Source organism: Rhinoderma darwinii, chromosome 4 (assembly GCF_050947455.1).
Source record: "Rhinoderma darwinii isolate aRhiDar2 chromosome 4, aRhiDar2.hap1, whole genome shotgun sequence".
In the NCBI taxonomy this organism is placed as follows: Eukaryota; Metazoa; Chordata; class Amphibia; order Anura; family Rhinodermatidae; genus Rhinoderma; species Rhinoderma darwinii.
In genome coordinates this window covers 212015750-212037622 of record NC_134690.1, presented here as the reverse complement: position 1 = coordinate 212037622, position 21873 = coordinate 212015750, and the positions used below count along the sequence as shown (strand labels likewise).

Here is a 21873-nt window from a genome sequence, read left to right as displayed (position 1 = left end):
CAGGTTAATTTGCACACAGGGTGCCCAAGTACACCCAATGGCTTGCTTTAGCTAAGCATCTCATCTATAACAAAAGGGGCTCTGTCTGGTTATGGAGGCCTTTTAACCTCTTCCTACAGAATCTCTACATGTACATCGCGGGAAGGGTCCCCTTTCTGAATCCCATGTACGTGATGTTGAAGCTGTGCCTGTGCGATCGCCAGCTGGTGGGCGAGTGTTATCCCCGATTAATGCTGCTATAGGTTCTGACAAAGAAAGGGGACTACATTTCTCATCTCCCCATTAGCCCCGGCATCACTGTGAGTATTGTATCACACACGTTTAGCAGACAAGTGACTTGATGCATTAGCTATGGACAACAATGGCAAAGTCGCATTCTATCGTGCACCACTGCCTAGCTCTACCTAAACCCCCATCTAAAGTTTATCATTTTGGACAATAACTTTTATACCTTTTTTGATATTTGTTTTAGTTTTAACTACCTTTTAAGTTACTAACTAGAAAACATGTTATTCCTTGAAGTAACGTGACTGGCCATTACTGGCCAGAGGGATGGGAGCATGTTATTGTATTGATATTTTATTACACATTTCTAAATATGAATGTTATAAGAATAAGATCCTTTGTTCTGAAGTTGTGCGCTCAGATTTCATAAGGATATGGCATGTTTGCTTTTAGGATTACTGTGTTGACTTTATCTATTCCATGAAATGAATGAATTTGTAAAATATAAGAGAGGTGATGAATGAAATCTCCTCGATCCCATCTGTGCTTAGTGATCTTCAATGCAAAAGTGTCAAGTAATGGCAGCTGTACAGTACAAGTCTACTATATACCGTATTATGCCATAGCAACTTAAGGAGTATCTATGTTTACATTTTTTTTTTTTTTGTACATCAGTTTTTTATTTGAATAGATGAAACCTTGCCCAATATTTTATCAGGGATACAGCACCTCCATTTCCTTTCTAAATGTTTAAAAATCCATCTCTAGTAATACAGTAAATAGGCGACAAAGGGGGTGGGGAAACATATGATTGGTTCAGAATGTTGCGCACAGCACTATGGGAGGTTTGGGCATCAGGAAATGACACCAAAGTAAGTGAGAACATCCCTCAGGGAAGATGCTGTGATACACTGGAAGAAACCACGCAGAATTCCACTCCTAATGTCCAACACTACTGGGTTCATGGTCCTGGGTTTCTATTCAGGCGGAAAGTGAAGGCTCTAATATAGAATAAAATCCTGTCTGTTCTTGAACATTTAAAGTTAGTGCTTTAGTCTAGATGTGTGTTGTATTCCACAATCAAAATCCCCTCGCGCGTGCATAACTTCCTGTACAATTGTGTTTGATATTTTTACGTACAAAACTGGGTGAATCATGGAAAAGTGTTTTGTATTTTCCCCACCCTCCGAGACTGGTGTTCTGTAAGAAATAGTTTGTGTCTCTTCTCTTTCTTTCTGCTTGAATACATTTTCAATAGTTTTTGCCATCATGATTTAGTCAACTGAATGATAAAAGGAAGTAAAATAAATGGAAATAATTTAAGTATAAATATATAAAAGGTGGTCCAAAATAGATTCATGTAAATTATCTTGAGTTTCCATAAGGGAAGTCAATGATTTTGTGATGTGCTGAAAACTTGAAACAAACGTAGTTGCTTTAGCTGTTTATTATTGCTTTCTGTGCGGCTGAGCACCTGTGATTTTTTTTTTCCTTATCTGAGTTTCCAACAAACAGTAAGCAGATACTGGTAATATGTTATATAGAAAACATCTACGTACGTTGAGTGTAATGATTCAAACCTGGAAAGTGGATCCAGAGAGCATGTTTTAACATTTTACAAAAAACGTCATAGATCTTTGGTGGAGCTTCCTAGGACAGCTCTCTCTTGTTAGGAACTGGTCAATGGGCCCTATGCAGCGGCTCACTGCTCTGGCTTACAGAGGGGATGCCATCCGAGGTGATCTGTCAGCCTGTTAGGGGCAACATGTTATAGATGAAGGTCTTCCAAGCACGGATGTGGAATTTTTTTATTTTAGAAGGAACATGGTAGTATTCATGAGCTGATAGCTTCCCTTGCCCACAAACCACTGATTTTCTCTTGTCTTCCCCCATTAAGAGCTAAGGTCAATGGCAAAACAACATTTGACATATGTATCAGATGTAGTAATAAATGCAAAAGTGGAGATGCTAGGTGGCTTCCAGTTCTGGACTCTCACTAGCGGGATGGAATGCCTCGAAGTAGGAAAAAAGTTTAGAATCTCTATAAAGCTAGGAAGGTTTTTTTTAAGATTGGTAAAGGGGAGTTTTGTGGGGGATTTAGGATTTAAATAGGGCAGCATATACTAGCTGACAGCTCCACTTTAACTTCTAAAGAGATTTACAATCAAGTGTGATAATAATGGTATTATTTAGCAAAATGCCTCAAACCTATTTTCTCTTTCTTTTAGAGGCTGAAGAAGTGTCGCATCTGGACATCAAAACCAAGTCTTCCATGTGCTCACAATGACCTTCCGACGTGTTTATCAGCATGAAGACAGAGTGTCACGTGAATAACTGTTCTGTGATTTCTGGAAAATGTATATTAATAGAGAGAGGCATCATTTAAAGGTAATGTTTTTTTTGCTTTTTGTTGATAAAATGATTTTTTTATATTTGTTCTTCTTCTATTTCTAGTCTTCATTCTCTATTAAAGGGGCTTGTCTTATTATAACAACCCCTATCATGTCCCCTAATAGGGCCCCCCTATGAGCCAGATAAGAGAGCCACAAAGATAGTCTCCCACTCTGGCGGACCCGACCTGTCCATGTATTACATGGTCGGCTATTCATTTAAATGACTGCCATGTAACGCTACATTTCACCTGCAGTGGCCGCTGTAATGTATGACCAGATGGGGCTTTGATTAGAAAAGCTGGACCCTGGTTTCTATTTTTCCTAACTATAAATAATTGTACATTTCCTTGTTCTAAAAAAAATATATACTATAAATGATAGGACATTTAGCCACATGGTATTCTAATGTTGGAACATTTTTGTTTGGATGGGATGATCGGGCCCGATGACTGGAATCAATGGGAAGTTGGATATTCCTGTGCATCGCCAGTTTAACTGTGCTCAAAAGATGACTGCCCATCTATTAGGGAATATATTCTAAATGTGTGGGACACTAATTTCACAGATTTTTTAAGGCTTAGACCTTAGTAAAGTCAAACTTAACCTGCACGTCAACCTTGCGCATGTAAGTCTTCTAAGTCAACTGAATACACATTGCTATGGCGATCAAATGTTTTTCGGTTTCGTACTTTCATGAATAGTATCAGCTTTTTCTTCATTCTTGAAAGAACATCCGATTTTATTGAAAAGCTGGTTTCTTTTTGACACAAGCGGTTGAAAGAATTACATTTCGTACGGTATATTATGATCACTTTTTTTTGGATGCAGTCTATGGAGCTATTAAAAACCGCAAACTGTCCGTACTGTCTACATCTGTGCACAAATAATACATTAGCGCATTTGTATTTAAAGCATTTGTACCAACTTTATCACTAAAAAAAGAATTCTGACTCATTGATAGTTTGATATTTCAATCATTAGGGCATTTATTAGTCACTTTTGGCTTTGCAGATTACTCAGTGACTCAGTTGAAGAAATGTAAATGAGATTACTGAACACTGGCAGGAAGTGAGAGTTTTGAAACCTACTTTAAGGCAGACCACAGATTTTCATTCTTATGATTAGCAACCTCTCATAACACTTGAATTTATTATTTATCTATGTAGAATATTTAGTTGAAAAGTGCTTTGCTAAACTAAGTAATTAGAAATTTCTTTTTTTACCTAGTCTAAAGTAAAACATTTGTCTTACTGAGCACCTATCTATAAAACGGAATTGTATATTTTAGGAACCCTGCATTGCATACAACTACTTCTTCTTCTAGTCCTTCATCTCTTTAGAATACCCAACTAAAAAAAAGTGTAATCTCAGAAGTTCCCTATGTATCATGATATTCATATACGTTTCTTCTTCCGTTTGCACTACAAGCTACGTTACTATTACTGGAAACCTCAAAACCTCATAGAAAAGTCTGGGTATAAACGCTAAGTTGTGCTATCGTAACTTGACAGGCTGAAAAACCTGTGTATGTCTTCTGTTACCGGTGTTTATAGATTCTACCTTTCATGTTCTGCATTTAGTGGCAATGGTTTCTGCTGTAATCTAGCTGATCAAACAAGGGCTTGAATTGATAAATCCTTTTTACTGTTACAAGTGTATTTCCTATGTTGTTTATTTTGCCATTTGAAGGGGATTTTCGGGACTTATTTTGATGCCTAATTGGTAGGAGTTCAAACAGTCAGCGGCTAGAACTACACAGCGAGTTTGACCGCGACACAGGTCACGTGGCCAAAGATCTCTGTGTCACCCTGCCTGGATTGCAGGTAATGAAAGTCAATGTGGTCGCCTTGCGACCCGCAAATAGCTGGGACCGCGACACAGTTGCAAGAAGCCCTGTAGGTTTGGATATCTAGTGACTGTGAAGTTGTGGTCATGGAAAACTTGTAGGTCGCATAGGGACCACAATGAGTTTTATTGCCTGCAATGCCAGCAGGGTGATATAGGGCAAATTTCATCGTGCAGCCCTAGCCTAACTGTTTACACAGGCACAGCACCTCATCTATACAGGTGGCTGTGGCTGGTGCTGCAGCTCGTCCGTCCGATTGATTTAAATGGGACTGAGCTGCAGTACCAGGGCAGGCTGTGCCAGTGTAAACAATGGAGGTTATGTGGAGATTGGAGAAGTGCTTTGACACCTACTGTAACGCTCGGTCTTAGACTATTTGCCCAGCACCCTACTGTAACGCTCGATATTAGACTATTTGCCCACAAGTGTACCTAGTTGTAACTTGAGTGGCCTCTCAGGGACCGTGACACAGAGTAGCACAGCGTAGCAGAAATAGACCAGCAAAACCATGCATACTTATAGGAGAAGGAGTTGTGCTCCAGCACAAGAGAGGTTTTAGTAGCAGGCAGTGACCGTGAATGATGGAGACTGTTATTGAGTTGGCACAGACTAACCTGGCGTGCAGAGTCTAAGAAGTCCCCTGTCCTTAACCTTTAACCCTTGCAAGGAGGTATAGCCTTTGCTGATAAGATATCCAGGTCGCAGACCCCAGGATAGTTCCCAATACTCAGTTGGGCTGCAGATGGCACATATAAAATGTTTTGTGGTCAAACACATCCATGTCAGTGACAGGCAGGCAGCGTCCAGTTCAGCAATCAATATCGGGACACAAAGTCAGGGTTAGACCAGAGGTTGGAACACAGGTAATTCACATGAAGTGGAGTCAAGACGAAAGCCGGGTCACATACAGGAAAATCGCTGGCAACAAATGGCAGAAAACTCACCACAGGACTGATAACCAAGCGAGGAATTCCAGGAGTAGTTCCCCTTTAAGCAACTTCATCTTATAATGTTAGATGCTGCATTACAAGCAGACGAGAACAGTGGTCTTCCATTGTCATGGCCATGCCACGGCTCCGGACGGGCTGACAGGTCGCCCGGCGTACAGAAGGTACGGCGCAAATGCTTGTCAGCCCACAGCTAAGGCATCTTTATTTTGCTGATCAGCGGACCCTTCGGTGGAAGGTGGGACCCTACTGATCAAACATTGATGGCCTTACCTAAGGATCAATTTTTAAGTCCCGGAAAATCCCTTTTATATTTGTTGACGTGGAGCTATCTTTTGTAATAATACAATTACAATCTGTTCAGAACAGTGCTCCTTCTCAGCATTTTGGAGCATAGACAACCTGGTAAATGATCAGACAATACCTTATGGATAGTTTACCTCATCAAATGAGAAGAGAGTAAAAGGGTTTTCCGTTAGCACAGGAGAATTTAAAGAGGCTCTGTCACCAGATTATAAGTGCCCTATCTCTTACATAGTCTGATCGGCGCTGGAATGTAGATAACAGCAGTGGTTTTTATTTTAAAAAACGATCATTTTTGAGCAAGTTATGAACAATTTTAGATTTATGCTAATTAGTTTCTTAAAGATCAACTGGGCGTGTTTTTACTTTTTACCAACTGGGCGTTTTTTTACCAACTGGGCGTTGTACAGAGAAGTGTATGACGCTGACCAATCAGTGACCAATCAGCGTCTTACACTTCTATTCAAACATATTATAATCTGGTGACCGAGCCTCTTTAAGGTTGACACAAATTAGACATACAGAGTATTTGCAGCGTACATATACTGTATGTTTCTGGCTATGTTTTGTAGAGAATGATCTGACTTTTAGCATAAGAACTAGGATTTTAGAACAACTATAATGATGAGGTTTAAAGATGCTTAGTTACACGCTTGTTAATCAACTGGAGATAGTTTTTCGATTCAAGAACACATTTTTTTATTTTTTTATCATCTCATTCTAACTTTTAAATACCAAACAGCTTTTGACCTTACTTGGCCTACAAGACTGAATGAGTCAGAGAAAGCTGTGTGGTATCCAGTTATTCTTTATGACACATATTATTCATCATTACAGAATAGTCGTCTTATCTTTTCCAGAGATCCATTACATGGCAAAGAAGTGTGTTTCTGCATACATAGCTATTTCAATACTTTTTTTGAGGTCTTTTGAAAGCTTTGAAATAACAGCACAGTAATTTATTAGTAGCTGGTGAAATGATACTCTAATACGTATACAAGGTAAAAATAGGCATAGACTTAATAAACATACATGTTTAGAAGTCCCATACTTTTTAACCCCTTCCCGCACCTTGACGTAACTGTACGTCGAGGTGTGCAGTAAGTTCGCGCACCTTGACGTGCAGTTACGTCTGTGCTTTGACAGTTAACAGCTGCGCGGCGCTACACCGCAGCGGCGGTTAACTGTGCAGGGCGTCTGCCCTGCATTCCCCGTTGCCGATCAGCGGCCTATCGCCGCTGATTTCGGCAGTTAACCCCTTAATTGCGGCGTTCGATTTGAACGCCACAATTAAGGTGTTTCGCGCCGATCGGCAGCCCCCATGTGAAATCACGGGAGCTGGCGAGCGTACCCATGGCAACCGGATGCCAGACAATGGCTTCCGGGTTGCCATGTACAGAAACCTATGAGGACCACCCGGAGGGTGGTCGTCGTAGGCTTCCTGTCAGTGTGACTGTCACGTCACAATGACAGTTGGAATGCATTACACTACGTGTGTAGTGTAATGTATTCCAGCAGCGATCAGAGCTGCAAGTCTAAGTGTCCCCTAGCGGGACAAGTGAAAAAAGTAAAAAAAAGAATAAAAATGTTTTAAAAAAAGTGTAAAAATAAAAGTTATAAGTGACATAAACATGAACTGCTTTTTTTCCTATAATAAGTCTTTTATTATAGGAAAAAAAAAGTACACATATTTGGTATCACCGCGTTCGTAACGACCCCAACTATAAAACTATAATATTATTTTTCCCGCACGGTGAACACCGCAAAAAAAATAAATGAAAAAGCAAGAATCACTTTTTTTTGGTCACCACCCCTCACAAAATATACAATAAAAAGTGATCAAAAAGTCGCATGTACGCCAAAATAGTACCGATACAAACTACAACCCGTCCCGCAAAAAACAAGCCCTTACACAGCTTTTTTGACTTAAAAATAAAAAAGTTACGGCTCTCAGAATACGGTGACACAGAAAAAAAATTATTTTCTAAATAAGTTATTTTATTGCGCAAACGCTGCAAAACATAAAAAAACCTAGATACATATGGTATCGCCGTAATCGTACCTACCTGCAGAATAAAATAGAATGGTCATTTATAGCCCAGGGTGAACGCTGTAAAAAAGAAATAAAAATCATTGTCAGAATTGATGGTTTTTGGTCACCTTGCTTGCCGAAAAATGGAATAAAAAGTGATCAACAAAATCGCATGTACCCCAAAATGGTACCCATGAAAATTGCAGATTGTCCCGCAACAAATAAGCCCTCACGCAGCTCCGGTGGTCAAAAAATAAAAAAAGTTCCGGATCCCAGATTATGGCGATGCAAAATGTGCAGAACGTTCCAAAAGCGGATAAGATCGGGCGCCATTTATAATATAAGTGCAACACTGACCACATATCTGCGGATTATTATTTATTTACCCCATTATTATACCCTCTTATTATGCCCTGATATACTCTGCCCAGCCTACATTTGCCCCCACATTATAAACTGAAATACCAGCAAAACGCTCCCTCCCTCCCTTCTGAGCCCTACAGTCTGCCCAAACAGCCGTTTATGTCCACCGATATGGCATCGCCATACCCGGGAGAACCCTGTTAATATTTTATTTGTGGTATTTGTGGCACAAACTGGGCACAACATATAGTGCACTAAAATGGCACATCAGTGGAAAATTGTAATTTTCACTTTCCACCATCGGCTGCGAATTAAACCCTTCGCGCACCATGACTTAATAGCATGTCGTGGTGTGGGGGGTGATATATGGAGTGTCTCACGCACTGAGCCCGTGCCATACGCTGCAGGTGTCAGCTATATATTACAGCTGATACCCGGGACTAACGGACAGAAACAGCGATCGCGCTGTTACAGGAGCCTGTAAAAATGACAATATACTGCAATACATTAGTATTGCAGTGTATTCTACCAGTGAGCTAACGATCGCTGGTTCAAGTCTCCTATGGGAACTAATAAAATATGTAAAAACAAAAGTAAATAGTTATTATTAGTGGAAAAAATAAAATAAATATTTAAAGTCCAAAAAGAAACCCTTTTCATATTTTTTCTCTAAAGTAATGTAAAAAATACACAAAATTTGGTATTGCTGCGTCCGTAAAAGTCCAAGCTATTACAATGTACCATTATTGAACTCGCACGGTGAACGCCGTGAAAAATAAAGAATTTTAAATGGAAAAATCGCAGTTTTTTGGTCAACTTCGCTCTACCAAAATTTTTTATAAAAAGTGCTGAAAAAGTCTTATGTACCAAAAAATGGTACCAATAAAAACGACAGCTCGTCCCGCAAAAAATAAGCCCCCACACCGCTCTATTGACGGAAAAATAAAGACGTTGTGGCTCTCGGAAAGCGGGGAGGAAAAACGAAAAAGAAAAAGCAAAACATGGATCAGTCCGGAAAGGGTTAATTTATTTTCTATTGAAAAAACATTTATGACCACATGTGGGGTATTGCCGTACTCGGGAGAAATTGCTTTACAAATGTTGGGGTGCATTTTCTCCTTTATCCTTTGTGAAATTGAAAAAAATGCAACATTTTAGTGGAAATAATGTTGATATTAATTTTCACGGCCTAATTCTAATAAATTCTGCAAAAGACGTGTGGGGCCTAAATGCTCACTATACCCCTAGATAGATTCCTTAAGTGGTGTAGTTTCCCAAATGGGGTTACTTTTGAGAGGTTTCCATTGTTTTAGTACGTCAGGGGCTTTGTAAATTCGACATTACACCCAAAATCTATTCCAGCTAAATTTGAGCTCCAAAAGCCAAATGGTGCCCCTTCCGTTCTAAGCCCCGGTGTGGGTCCAAACAGCAGTTTATTACCACATATGGGGTATTTACGTAATCAGGAGAAATTGCTTTACAAATGTTGGGGTGCTTTTTCTCCTTTATTCCTTGTAAAAATTAAACATTTCTAAGTTCTTACAGAAAAAAAGTCGATTTTTACCTTTACAGACTAATTCCAATGACTTCAGCAAAACAACTGTGGGGTCAAAATGCTAACTTTACACCTAGAAAAATTCCTTGAGGGGTGTAGTTTCCAAAATGGGGTCACTATTGGGGGGTTTCCATGGTTTTTATCCCTCCAGTGCATTGCAAACGTGACACGGCACTGAAAACTATTCCAGCAAAATCAGAAATCCAAAATCCAAATGGTGCTCCTTCCCTTCTGAGGCCTGCTGTGGGTCCAAACAGCAGTTTATTACCACATATGGGGTATTGCTATAATCGTAAGAAATTGCTTTACATATGTTGGGGTGTTTTTTTCTACTTTATTCCTTGTAAATATTTAAAATTTTTACGTTTTTTCACAAAAAAAGTAGATTTTCATCTTCACATACTAATTCAAATAAATTTAGCAAAATAACTGTGGGTTCAAAATGCCAACTATACCCATAGATAAATTCCTTGAGGGGTATAGTTTCCAAAATGGGGTCACTTTTTGGGGGTCTTTACTGTTTTGGTACCACAAGACCTATTCAAACCTGACATGGTACCTAAAATAGATTCTAAAAAAAGGAGGCCCCAAAATCCACTAGGTGCTTCTTTGCTTCTGAGGCTGGTGCCTTAGTCCATTACCGCACTAGGACCACATGTGGGATATTTATAAAAACTGCAGAATCTGGGCGATAAATATTCAGTTGCGTTTCTCTGGTAAAACCTTCTGTGGTACAGAAAAAATGTATTACAAATGAATTTTCGAAAAAAAAAATGAAATGTGTAAATTTCACCTCTACTTTGCTTTAATTCCTGTGAAACGCCTAAAGGGTTAAAACACTTTCTGAATGCTGTTTTGAATACTTTGAGGGGTGCAGTTTTCAAAATGGGGTGATTTATGGGGACTTTCTATTATATAAGGCCCTCAAAGCCACTTCAGAACTGAACTGGTCCCTGAAAAAATAGGCTTTTGAAATTTTCTTGAAAATATGAGAAATTTCTACTAAAGTTCTAAGCCTTGTAACGTCCTAGAAAAAGAAAAGAATGTTCAAAAAACGATGCAAACATAAAGTAGACATATGGGAAATATAAAATAGTAACTATTTTGTGTGGTATTACTATCTGTTTTACAAGTAGATGCATTTAAATTTAGAAAAATGCAAATTTTTGCAAATTTTCTCCAAATCTTGGTGTTTTTTACAAATAAATATTGAATTTATCGAACAAATTTTTTCCCTAACATAAAGTACAATATGTCACGAGAAAACAATCTCAGAATCGCTTGGATAGGTAAAAGCATTCCGGAGTTATTACCACATAAAGTGACACATGTCAGATTTGAAAAATCGGCTTCGTCCTGAAGGCCAAAACAGGCTCAGTCCTGAAGGGGTTAAACGTACACAAACAAACATGTATACTGTATTCACTTATACATATCATTATTAGTAATCTACTTTATATAATGACAAAACATTAGATATGCAAGGCAGATAAATTGCATAAGTAGAACACTCTGCCCGAAAACAATCTAGGAGATGTGTGCGTGTGTGGGAGCATTGGATACAGTCTATAAGGGGAAAGTGTGCGGACAGGCGGTGGAAGTTGTAGTCTTCAAGTTGTGGGACCGTCACGATAGAAAGGAAGGAAGTTAGGTTGCCTTTAATAAATAGGTGAGCTTTGTGCACTTTTTTTTTAGACTTTTTGACGGTAGGGGTAAGCCTGATAGCATGAGGGAGAGAGCACCAGAGTATGGGGACAGTTATACTGAGAGGAATCCTGTAGATTTCAGTGGAACACGGTAATGAGAGAGGGCGCTGAGGACAATATATGTAGATAACGGTAGAGATGTACAGTATAGTGGGAATAGTTGTTGTGAAGGTATTTAAAGATAAGACATAGTAGTTTAAAATATATATTGCGTACTTCCTAATATGAAATGTTGTGTTTGGGGGGCATTGCTCATCCTTACAGAGGGCTCTGTACAAAGAGAGATATGTCCATCGTCTTCTGTAAAATAATCCAATCCTTGGAGTGCCATCTGTTTGGACAAGCCTCATAAAAAGAAGTGATTCTCCATCCTACAGCATAGGTACGAGAGCATTAACATAGTAAGTTTAAAAAAACATAAAGTGTAAGAGGGGTGAGCATGGCTGGTATAAATGATTGTAGTCTGTGTAACCCGTATTCTGCTGTCCTATGTGTATACTGTTAGGCCTCATGCACACGACCGTAAAAACTCCCGTTATTACGGGTCGTAATTACGACCCGTAATAACGGGCTCATAGACTTCTATTGGCGACGGGTGCCTTCCCGTTTTCTCACGGGAAGGTGCCCGTGCCGTTGAAAAAGATAGAACATGTCCTATTTCAGGCCGTAATAACGGCACGGACAGTCCATAGAAGTCTATGGAGCTCTCGTAATGACGGGTGGCTACATGTGTGCACCCGTCATTACGGCAGCGTTGCTAAGCGACGTCAGTAAATAGTCACTGTCCAGGGAGCTGAAAGAGTTAACTGATCGGCAGTAACTCTTTCAGCACCCTGGACAGTGACTACCGATCAGTATAAACCTGTAAAAAATAAAAATAAAAGACGTTCATACTTACCGACAACTTCCTGCTTCCTCCAGTCCGGTCTCCCGCCCGTTGCCTTGGTGACGCGTCCCTCTCGACATCCAGGCCGACTTCCTGGATGACGTTTCAGGCCATGTGACCGCTGCAGCCAATCACAGGTCAATCACAGGCTGCAGCGGTCACATGGACTGCCGCGTCATCCAGGGATGTCGGGCTGGATGTGAAGAGAGGGACGCGTCACCAAGACAACGGCCGGGTAAGTATGAATTTCTTTAACTTTTATTACAGAAAAGGCTGTCCCTTATCTCTATCCTGCACTGATAGAGAGAAGGGGCTGCCGATTAGTGCAGTGCTATTTTGACGCCAAAAACGTGCTCGTAAATACGGGTGGAATACGTGTGACACCGGACCCATATTTACGGGCACGGGTTCGTAAATACTGGTGCAAAACGGGTGGAATACGTGTGACACCGAACCAGTATTTACGGGTGGGAAAAAATACGGTCGTGTGCAAGAGGCCTTAGTTATTACCGTTATCCGTCTGGTTATATTTGTAGGAATATTTTTACTAATGAGTAATTTGACAGATTGTACAGAGCATGCCCAGAAAGCCCAGCATAGGAGACTGAGGAAAGTTCTAGAAAGCAAGGGAAGGAGCAGGAGGCGGAGCTCTATGCTAGAGGAGCAGGAGGCGAATCTCTGTGCTAGAGGAGCAGACAAGGGAGTGAAGGGAGAGACTCCAGAGGAGAGTAGAAAGAGAGACTACAGAGACCCCTCAATGGAAAGTCTGTAAATAGAGCAGCATCTGGAGAGATCTGTGGAGACTGAGACAGCTACAGGAGTGTGGCTAAGAACTGCAGGGACTGTTCACACTGATGTGGGAGCGGAGGAGAAGCCGGTGACTGTGATATGTGGATATTTACAGAGACAGATATTGTGTCACTGTATAAACCACAGATACTCATTTCATTTCTGAAGTAAAATTGTGTAAAATCTGCCACCTGTCTGGTTCCTGTGCTCATATATTGCACTGGTTGTGTCACCTTTACAAGTCCATCTGGATAAACCCCTCCTACTGCAGTGTTGATCCAGAGGCAAAAAGGACAGAAATGTTCTTCCATCCAAATACTACATTCAGAATAAATCCCTGGATCTATGACCCATCCCCATTAAAGAAAGGCATCCAGGACCCTTTTAACCCCTTAAGGACATCCAATGTACTAGTACGTTGTTGTCGTTAGGTACTTAACGCAACATGACGTACTGGTACGTTGTGTTGCTGACGCGGGTTTAGAAGCTGAGCCCGCACCATCTCCAGTGGGTGTCAGCTGTATATTACATCTGACACCCTGCAGCATGGCCAGGACCAGAGCTAGCCTCCGATCCGGCCGATTAACCCCTTAGATGCAGCGCTCAAAAGCGAGCGCTGCATCTAGGGTGTTTACAAGCAGATCGGAACCCCACAATGCAATCTCCGGGTTCCGATGACTGCTCTAGCAGACCGGAGGCCTAACAATGTCCTCCTGTCTGCCAAGTATGGAAGCCTGCTAGGTCCCCCCGGAGGCGGGGCCTAAAAGACTTCCAGCCGCAAAAGGATGATGGCACAGGCTCAGAAGCTGAGCCTGCTACATCAGCCACAGTTTTCCGCTGTATGTTACAGCTCCGATCCCTGCCATTAACCCCTGCCATTAACCCCTGCCATTAACCCCTTAGATGCCACGATCAAAAACATTCGCGGCATCTTAGTGGTTTGTAGCAATCTTGAGGATGCCGATCGTTACTATGGCAACCAGAAGCCTAACAATGGCCTCCTGACCTGCCACGTATGATCCCCTTTTAGGCCCCACCCAGAGACAGGACCTAATAGGCTTGATGTCAGTGAATGACTGACTGCTCTAATGCATTGCACTACGTTGGGTAGTGCAATGCATTAGAGTAAAAATCAGAGGTGCAGGCCTTCAAGTTCTCTAGTGGGACCAAAAAAAAAAAGTTAATAAAACAGTTGAATAAAAGTGTAAAAATAAGTTTCAAGTTAATAAAAACAAACACTGCCTTTTTTCCTATAATAAGTCTTTTATTATAGGGAAAAAATTAAACCGTTAAAAAAAAGTACACATATTTGGTATCGCCGCGTCCGTAACGACCCAAACGATAAAACTATGTTACTCCCGCACGGTGAATACCACAAAAAATAAATAAATGAACAATGCCATAATCGCTATTTTCTATCACCACCCCTCCCAAAACATGGAATAAATAGTGATCAAAAAGTCGCATGTAACCCAATACAGTACCAAAAAAAATACTGCCTGTCCCACAAAAAACAAGTCCTTACACAGCTTTTTTCACTGAAAAATAAAGAAGTTATGGCTCCCAGAATATGACAACACAAAAAATAAATAATTTTATAAAAACGCTGCAAAACGTAATAAAAGAATATACATATGGTATATTGTATCGACCCGCAGAATAAAGTAAATTTATCATTTATAGCCCACGTTGAACACTGTTACAAAAAAAAATAAAATATCAGAATTTATGATTTTTGGTCACCCGGCTTGCCAAAAAATGGAATAAAAAGTGATAAAAAAATTGTGTGTACCACAAAATGGCACCAATGAAAACTACAGATTGTCCCGCAACAAATAAGCCGTCACACAGCTCCGGTGGAGAAAAAATAAAAAGTTCTGGCTTTCAGAATATGACAACACAAAATGCGCAGAGCGTTCCAAAGGCAGATAAGATTGGGCACCGTTTATCAGTGCGACACCAGCCACATGTCTATGAATTATTATTTATTTACCGCCTTATTATACCCTCTTATTATACCCTGATGTACTCCGCACAGCTTACATATGCCCCCACATTATAAACTGAAATGCCAGTAAAACCCACACCGAACAACTGCCAAGCTAAATCTGCGCTCCAAAATCCAAATGGCGCTCCCTCCCTTCTGAACCTTACAGCGGGCCCAAACAGCAGTTTACGTCCACATATTTGGCATCGCCATACCCGGGAGAACCCGATTAACATTTTATGAGGTATTTGTCTTTGGTGGCACAAACTGGGCACAACATATTGTGCACTAAAATGGCATATCAGTAGAAAATTGCAATTTTCACTGTGCACCATCCGCTGCGCATTAATTTCCAATGAAAAATCACCTGTGGGGGTCAAAATGCTCACCACACCCCTTAAAATGCCTTAAAGGGGTTGTCCGAAATTTAATGACTTTGTGTTCATGCTTGTAATTTATAAATGTAAATACATTTGTAATATACTTACATTTTCCAAAGTGGCCCCGTTTCCAGATCCTGCCGTGGGGTACTTGACGGGTGACGTCACTCTGCACAGACTCTGGCCACTTTGTTGATCTTGAATGCTTTGCCGGGTATACGACCCGTCACTTGTGAAGTGGTGTATATCGGCTTGTTCTGCTTCATAGCCCGTAACGCGCATGGGCTGTCACTGCTGTTCTCGAGGTCCCTACTGTTTTCGAGATAACATGCGCGTTACAACAGAACAAGCCGATATACACCACGTCACAAGTGACGTGTCGTATATCCGTAAAATAATTCAAGATCAACAAAGTGGCCAGAGCTGAGAGGGACGTCACCCGTCAAGTTCCCCACGGCAGGATCTGGAAACGGGGCCACTTTGGAAAATGTAAGTATATTACAAATGTATTTACATTTATAAATTACAAGCATGAACACAAAGTCACTAAATCTCGGACAACCCCTTTAAGGGGTGTCGTTTCCAAAATAAGGGTCACTACTTGGGCGTTTGTTTTACTATTTGACCTCAGAGCTCTGCAATGGTGGGTCAATTCTGTGAAAATCACCAAAATAGAAAAAAATTAATTTTGAATTTCACAGCATAATTCCACTAAATTCAGCAAAAAGCCTATGGTTCAAAATGCTCACTATACCCCTCGATAAATTCCTTCAGGGGTGTAGTTTCCCAAATGGGATTGCTAATGATTTTGTCCCGCATGGGTTTTGCAAATGCGACATGCCACCCAAAAATTATTCCAGCAAAATGTCCTTGCCAAGTAGCGCTCTTGCCTTTCTGAGCCCTGCCGTGTATCCAAACAGCAGTTTATAACCACATGTGGGATATTGCCGTACTCGCAAGAGATTGCTTTACAAATGTTGGGGTTCTTTTTCTCCTTTAACCCTTGTAGAAATGAAAAATGTCAACAAAAATGTGGATATTTTTCACAGCCTAATTCCACAAAAAACCTGTGGGTTCTAAATACTCACTATACCCCTCGATAAATTCCTTGAGGGCTTTAGTTTCCCAAATGAGGTCACTTTAGGGGGGTTTCCACTGTTTTAGTCTCGCAGGGACTTGCAAATGTGACATGGCACCCGAAAACCATTCCAGCAAAACTTGAGCTCCAAAAGTCAAATGATGCTTCTTCCCTTCTGAACCCTGCCGTGGGTCCAAACAGCAGTTTATTACCACATGTAGGGTATTGCCGTAATCGGGAGAAATTGCTTTTCAAATGTTCGAGTGCTTTTCTCCTTTATGTCTTGTAAATATTAAAGATTTCCACGTTTTATCAGGAAAAAATTTATTTTCAATTTCACTGCATAATTCCACAAAATGCAGCAAAAAAACCTGTGGTGTCAAAATGTTCACTATACCCCTTGATAAATTCCTTCAGGGGTGTAGTTTGCCAAATGGGGTCACTTTTGGGTAATTTATACTGGTTTAGCACTACAAAACCTCTTCAAACTTGACATGACGCCTAAAATATATTCTAATAAAATAGAGACCACTAAATCCACTAGGTGCTCCAGTGCTTCTTAGGCCTGTGTTTCAATCCAGTAGCACACTAGGGCCACATGTGGGATATTTCTAAAAACTGCAGAATCTGGGCAATAAATATTGAGTTGCGTTTCTCTGGTAAAACCTTCTGTGTTACAGGGAAAAAATGAATTAAAACAGATTTTCTGCATTTCTACATTTGTAAATTTCACCTCCAATTTGCTTTAATTCCTGTTAAGCACTAAAAGGGTTAAGAAACTTTCTAAATGCTGTTTTGAATACTTTGAGGGGTGTAGTTTTTAAAATAGGGTGATATATAGGGGGTTTCTAATATATAAGGCCCTCAAAGCCACTTCAGAACTGAATTGGTCCCTGAAAATATAGCCTTTTGGATTTTTCCTGAAATTGTGAGAAATTGCTGCTAAAGTTCTAAGCCTTGCAAAGGATGTTAAAAAAAACCAATGCCAACATAAAGTAAACCTATGGGAAATGTTAACTAGTAACTATTTTGTGTAGTATAACTATCTGTTTTACAAGTAGATACTTTTAACTTTAGAAAAATGCACATTTTTGCAAATGTTCTCAAAATTTTGGTATTTATCACAAATGAACACTGAATGTGTCGACCAAATTTTACCACTAACTTAAAGTACAATGTGTCACAAGAAAACAGTCTCAGAATTGCTTGAAAAAATAAAAGCCTTCCAAAGTTATCACATAAAGTGACACATGTCAGATTTTTAAAAGATGGCCTGGTCCATTAGGAGAAAACAGGCTGTGTCCTTAAGGGGTTAAACTGTTCCAACAAATGACCCATAACAACATCCGGTGGCAGAGAGTCCACAGTGTCCCTGCTCTTACAGTAAGCAAACCCCTTTTTTTCTATATTGGTATAGAAACTTTCTTTACTCTAGAGATGTCCACTGGTTAAAGTTAGAGTCCTGGGTTTCTGGGTACCGCAGTCCACACATTTTATATATTAGCATAGTGTATATTAGACATTTGAGAACTCTTTTTTTTTTTTTTTTTTTTTTTTTTTTTTTTTTTGCCTAATTAGAAGTCCCTATTGTAGAACTATGCTGATGCCACCCAAACAGATCCTGCAGGTGGGTTGTTTTTTGGTTTTTTTAGAGGGTGACAAATTACATTGCTAGCAAGTAGAGTATTTTAGACATGGTAATAAATAAAAAAAATTCTAACAAAAGTTTTTATTGGCCCCTATTCTGGCATACATAGCGACATATTATTTTCTGTAATAAGGCATCATTCTGTCCCTTTCTTATAAACATTTATATATCGTTGTCCAATGTAGGGCCACCATATTTTTTTTTTTAGTACACAAAATGTATCCAAAATGTATTGAGTGGCAGGGCACATACGTGACCATTGTTTGTCAAGGGTCTCAGTGGGGGTCCCAGTGGTGGGGCCTGATCAGACATTTATTACATCCTGTGAATAAATGTTCTTCGTGAGACAAGCCCTTTAAGGCCGTGTACTGTATTTGCATTTATTTTTCCAATGTCTCCTTTTGTACTGTGCATATGAGGTGCTATACAATCTGTATCAACTACTTAGTCAATGAGTCTCTATATAGTTGCACTCTGGTAAGACACAGGGGAAGATTTATGAAAACCTGTGCAAAGAAAAGTAGTTGCCCATGGCAACCAATCAAAAGCCACCTTTCCTTTTTTTAAGGCCCTATGGAAAATGAAAGCAGCAACCTGATTGGTTACCAAGGGCAACTGCTACTTGTTTACACATCACAACCTCATAAATATGCATATGTATTTATGCTGATTCAGATATGTTCCTTTTTCTGCTTCCTGTGACCCCATCAGTACCACGATTTCAGCACGGTCTTAATAGCAGGCAGCAGCGTGGAAACATGTGATTTGTTGTTGGTGCAAACTACATTTCCCAAGAAGCCTCTGCACATACTGTTCCCTATCCCTTAGAACTTGAGTCTCTCTTCTCATACTGCTTTATGCGCGAGCTCTTCTCTGTAACCCTACATTATTACTATACAGGGCTCGGCTTCTCTGAAGAGCAGAGAGCAGAGAATAAGCCGATGCGTAATAGGTAGTTAGCATATGGAAAGGGATTGCACTGCCACCACTACTAGAATTTAGGAACAACAAAGTTCAAAGGCGTGACACCAGGTGGAGGCACACATTGGGAATGATTCTAAGATAGGGGGCGCCATTACAAGCGTGTAAGTCGAATAACTTAGACCATGAGTATTTTTAAAAAGCAATGAAAATAGCAAAAATTATAATCATAGCATGTTCTATGAATGTAGATACTATTTGCATGGCAGGACAACCTTCTTAACATTTAAATTAAATACAATTAATAATAGACTACTTGCTTAGCAGGATTTTTAGTAACTTCTGCTTAAAGCCCAAATGTCAACAATAATGTTTAAAATTTAATTTATGTATCTTAACATTTAAGACTGAACCTCATTTACTTTAGCAAAATATTGCTTTTACTTGAAGCACTAGAACATACTTCACTCAGGACTTCCAGGTCCTAATATTTACCTGCTGGGTGCAACACCACAGAAGTATATTCCGAAGACTATGTTTGGTAGGGAGTGGGAAAGGGTGACGTAAACATGTTCTAAACCTCACAGATGTGCCTGTCAATCCCACCTTCCAAGAAACAAGTGACATTGCAAAAGGAACTCTTGCCTATCGTTTTCTTCAGTCATCCCGGTACTGACGTCTCTGGTGTAATTTCATCTTGCTGCTCTCTTACTCTGTAAATGTAGTAGACTTCTCAGCCAAGAATTGATTTGCCACCCTTTTTTCATATGATTGATTTTTTATGTGGTGTTAATTGGAATAGTTAAAGGATTGGTCTAAATCTTAATAAAATAAGTCAGAATCGGGCAATCATCAGACATGAGATTGCTACAGAAGCATTGTGCTTCTCTATCCCGGGAGAAGCGATCTTTTACGGATCCGTTTTCTAGCTGGTAGGCTTCTCTCCTGTACCGATGGCGCAGGACGCGGGGATTACACGTGACGAGATTGCTGGAGATCATGCTGAGGGTTAGCATTCATTGCAGCTTTGGGGCATAAGTTGGTATTGAGAGAAATATGTAAAACAGGGAAAAGGGAAAGTGATGATGACATATTGGGTGATCAGTATGGAAAATGGGAGGCTAAATGTAGGTAAGATTTGTGACCTTGGAAAGGCTGTTCAACATCCCAGCCAAGTTTATGACTTGAGGTTTTCTTTAACGAAAATCACACTTTTCTATGACGTTTGGTAAAAATGCTGAGCTCAGCCACAGAAACACACTAATAGAACACTTAAAGTGGGTTTCCGAGATCGTAAAATAAGAGGGCGGAATGTAATCAAGCAATAAAAGTCATTACTTACCTTACAACACCCCCCCCCTCCCCCCCCCAAACACACACATTTCAGCACAGCCTCTCTGGTGCTCCACCACCACTGATCCACTGGCCTCAGCGGTCTCATGCTGTATAGCACTGAGGCCAGTAGTTACCTGCAGCGTTCACGGTGGTATACGGGCACGTCATCGCTTCTGCACTGTCAACAAAGAGTGACGGGGAGCACTGGATCAGTTGCCTTAATCATAACGACCCACAGAATAAAATTATCATGTCATTTAAAGTAGTGAACGCCATAAAAACAAAACCCAAAAAACTGGCTGAATTGCTGTTTTTTTCCTTTCTCCATAATTTTTTTTTAAGTAGTTGTACAATAAATTATATATACCGCAAAAATGCTGTCACTAAAATATACAACTTGTCCCGCAAAAAACAAGCCCTCTTTTTGGCTATGTCGACGGAAAAATCCAAAAGTCCGTGTGTATTGAGAAGGCTGTCAGTTATCCCATGTTATCCATGTTGACAGGGTTTGGGGTATCCCACTGCCCGTCCTAGAGGTACTGTCAGGATTTAGTGTGTTTTTCTCAGCTTCTCTTCCTCTAGCATATGCTGCTTTCAGATGGGCTGCATAAATCACTAGACAGTTTGTATTTTAATGTGGCAATGTCGTAGTATGCAACCTATTCACAAGTCCGTTTGTCAAAAGGTACATCAGCGCAAGAACTGTGTGCCAGGAGCTTTATGAAATGGGTTTCTATGGTTAAGCAGCTGCACAAAAGTCTATTATCACTACGTGCAATGCCAAGTGTCAGATGGAGTTGTGTAAAGCACGTACTCTGGAGCAGTGGAAATGTGTTCTGTGGAGTGACCAATCACGTTTCACTATCTGGCAGTCTGACAGATGAATCTGCGTTTGGAGGATGCCAGAGAACGCTACCTACTGGAACGCATACAACCTACAGTAAAATGTGGTGGAGGCAGAATAATGGTCTGGGGTTGTTTTTCAGGGTTGACCTAGGCCCTTAATTTCCAGTAAATGGAAATCTTAATGCAACAGCATACAAAGACATTTTAGATGATTTTTTGCTTCCTTCTTTGTGGGAATAGTTTGGGAAAGGCATGACTATGCCCCAGTTCACAAAGCAAGATCCATAAAGGCACGATTGGGTAAGTTTGGTGTGGAGGAACTGGAGGGGCCTGCACAGAGCTCTAACCACAACCCTGCCGAACATATTTAGGAGGAATTAGACTGGTGATTGTGAGATAGACCATTTCAGCATTTGCAAAGCATTCGAAAGGCTAAAGTCTGCAGTATGTCTGCAACAAAATCTGCATGCATAATATACAGATTTTGCAGAAAATTGTCCGCAACATCTGAACGTGCCCTTTCTCATGAATCGCAACGTGGCACAGGCATGGTGCTATAATCGCAACTCCTGTTCTACTCCAGCCATAATAAAATGCTAAATTGGCCTACTCCTATCATTACCAGCTTTGTTC

The 21873-nt window shown here is 40.3% G+C and overlaps 1 protein-coding gene across 2 annotated transcripts in view; it reads left to right on the top strand.

The window, feature by feature from the left end:
- The window catches only part of BACH2 (BACH transcriptional regulator 2), a 304803-nt gene that overhangs the window by 149660 nt on the left and 133270 nt on the right, over positions 1 to 21873 (top strand). For both annotated transcript variants that reach the window (XM_075862164.1, XM_075862163.1), the window contains exon 3: positions 2454 to 2613. In XM_075862164.1, the coding sequence (XP_075718279.1) occupies positions 2581 to 2613 (33 nt within the window). In that variant the 5' untranslated portion in view covers positions 2454 to 2580. The remainder of the gene's footprint in view (positions 1 to 2453; positions 2614 to 21873) is intronic.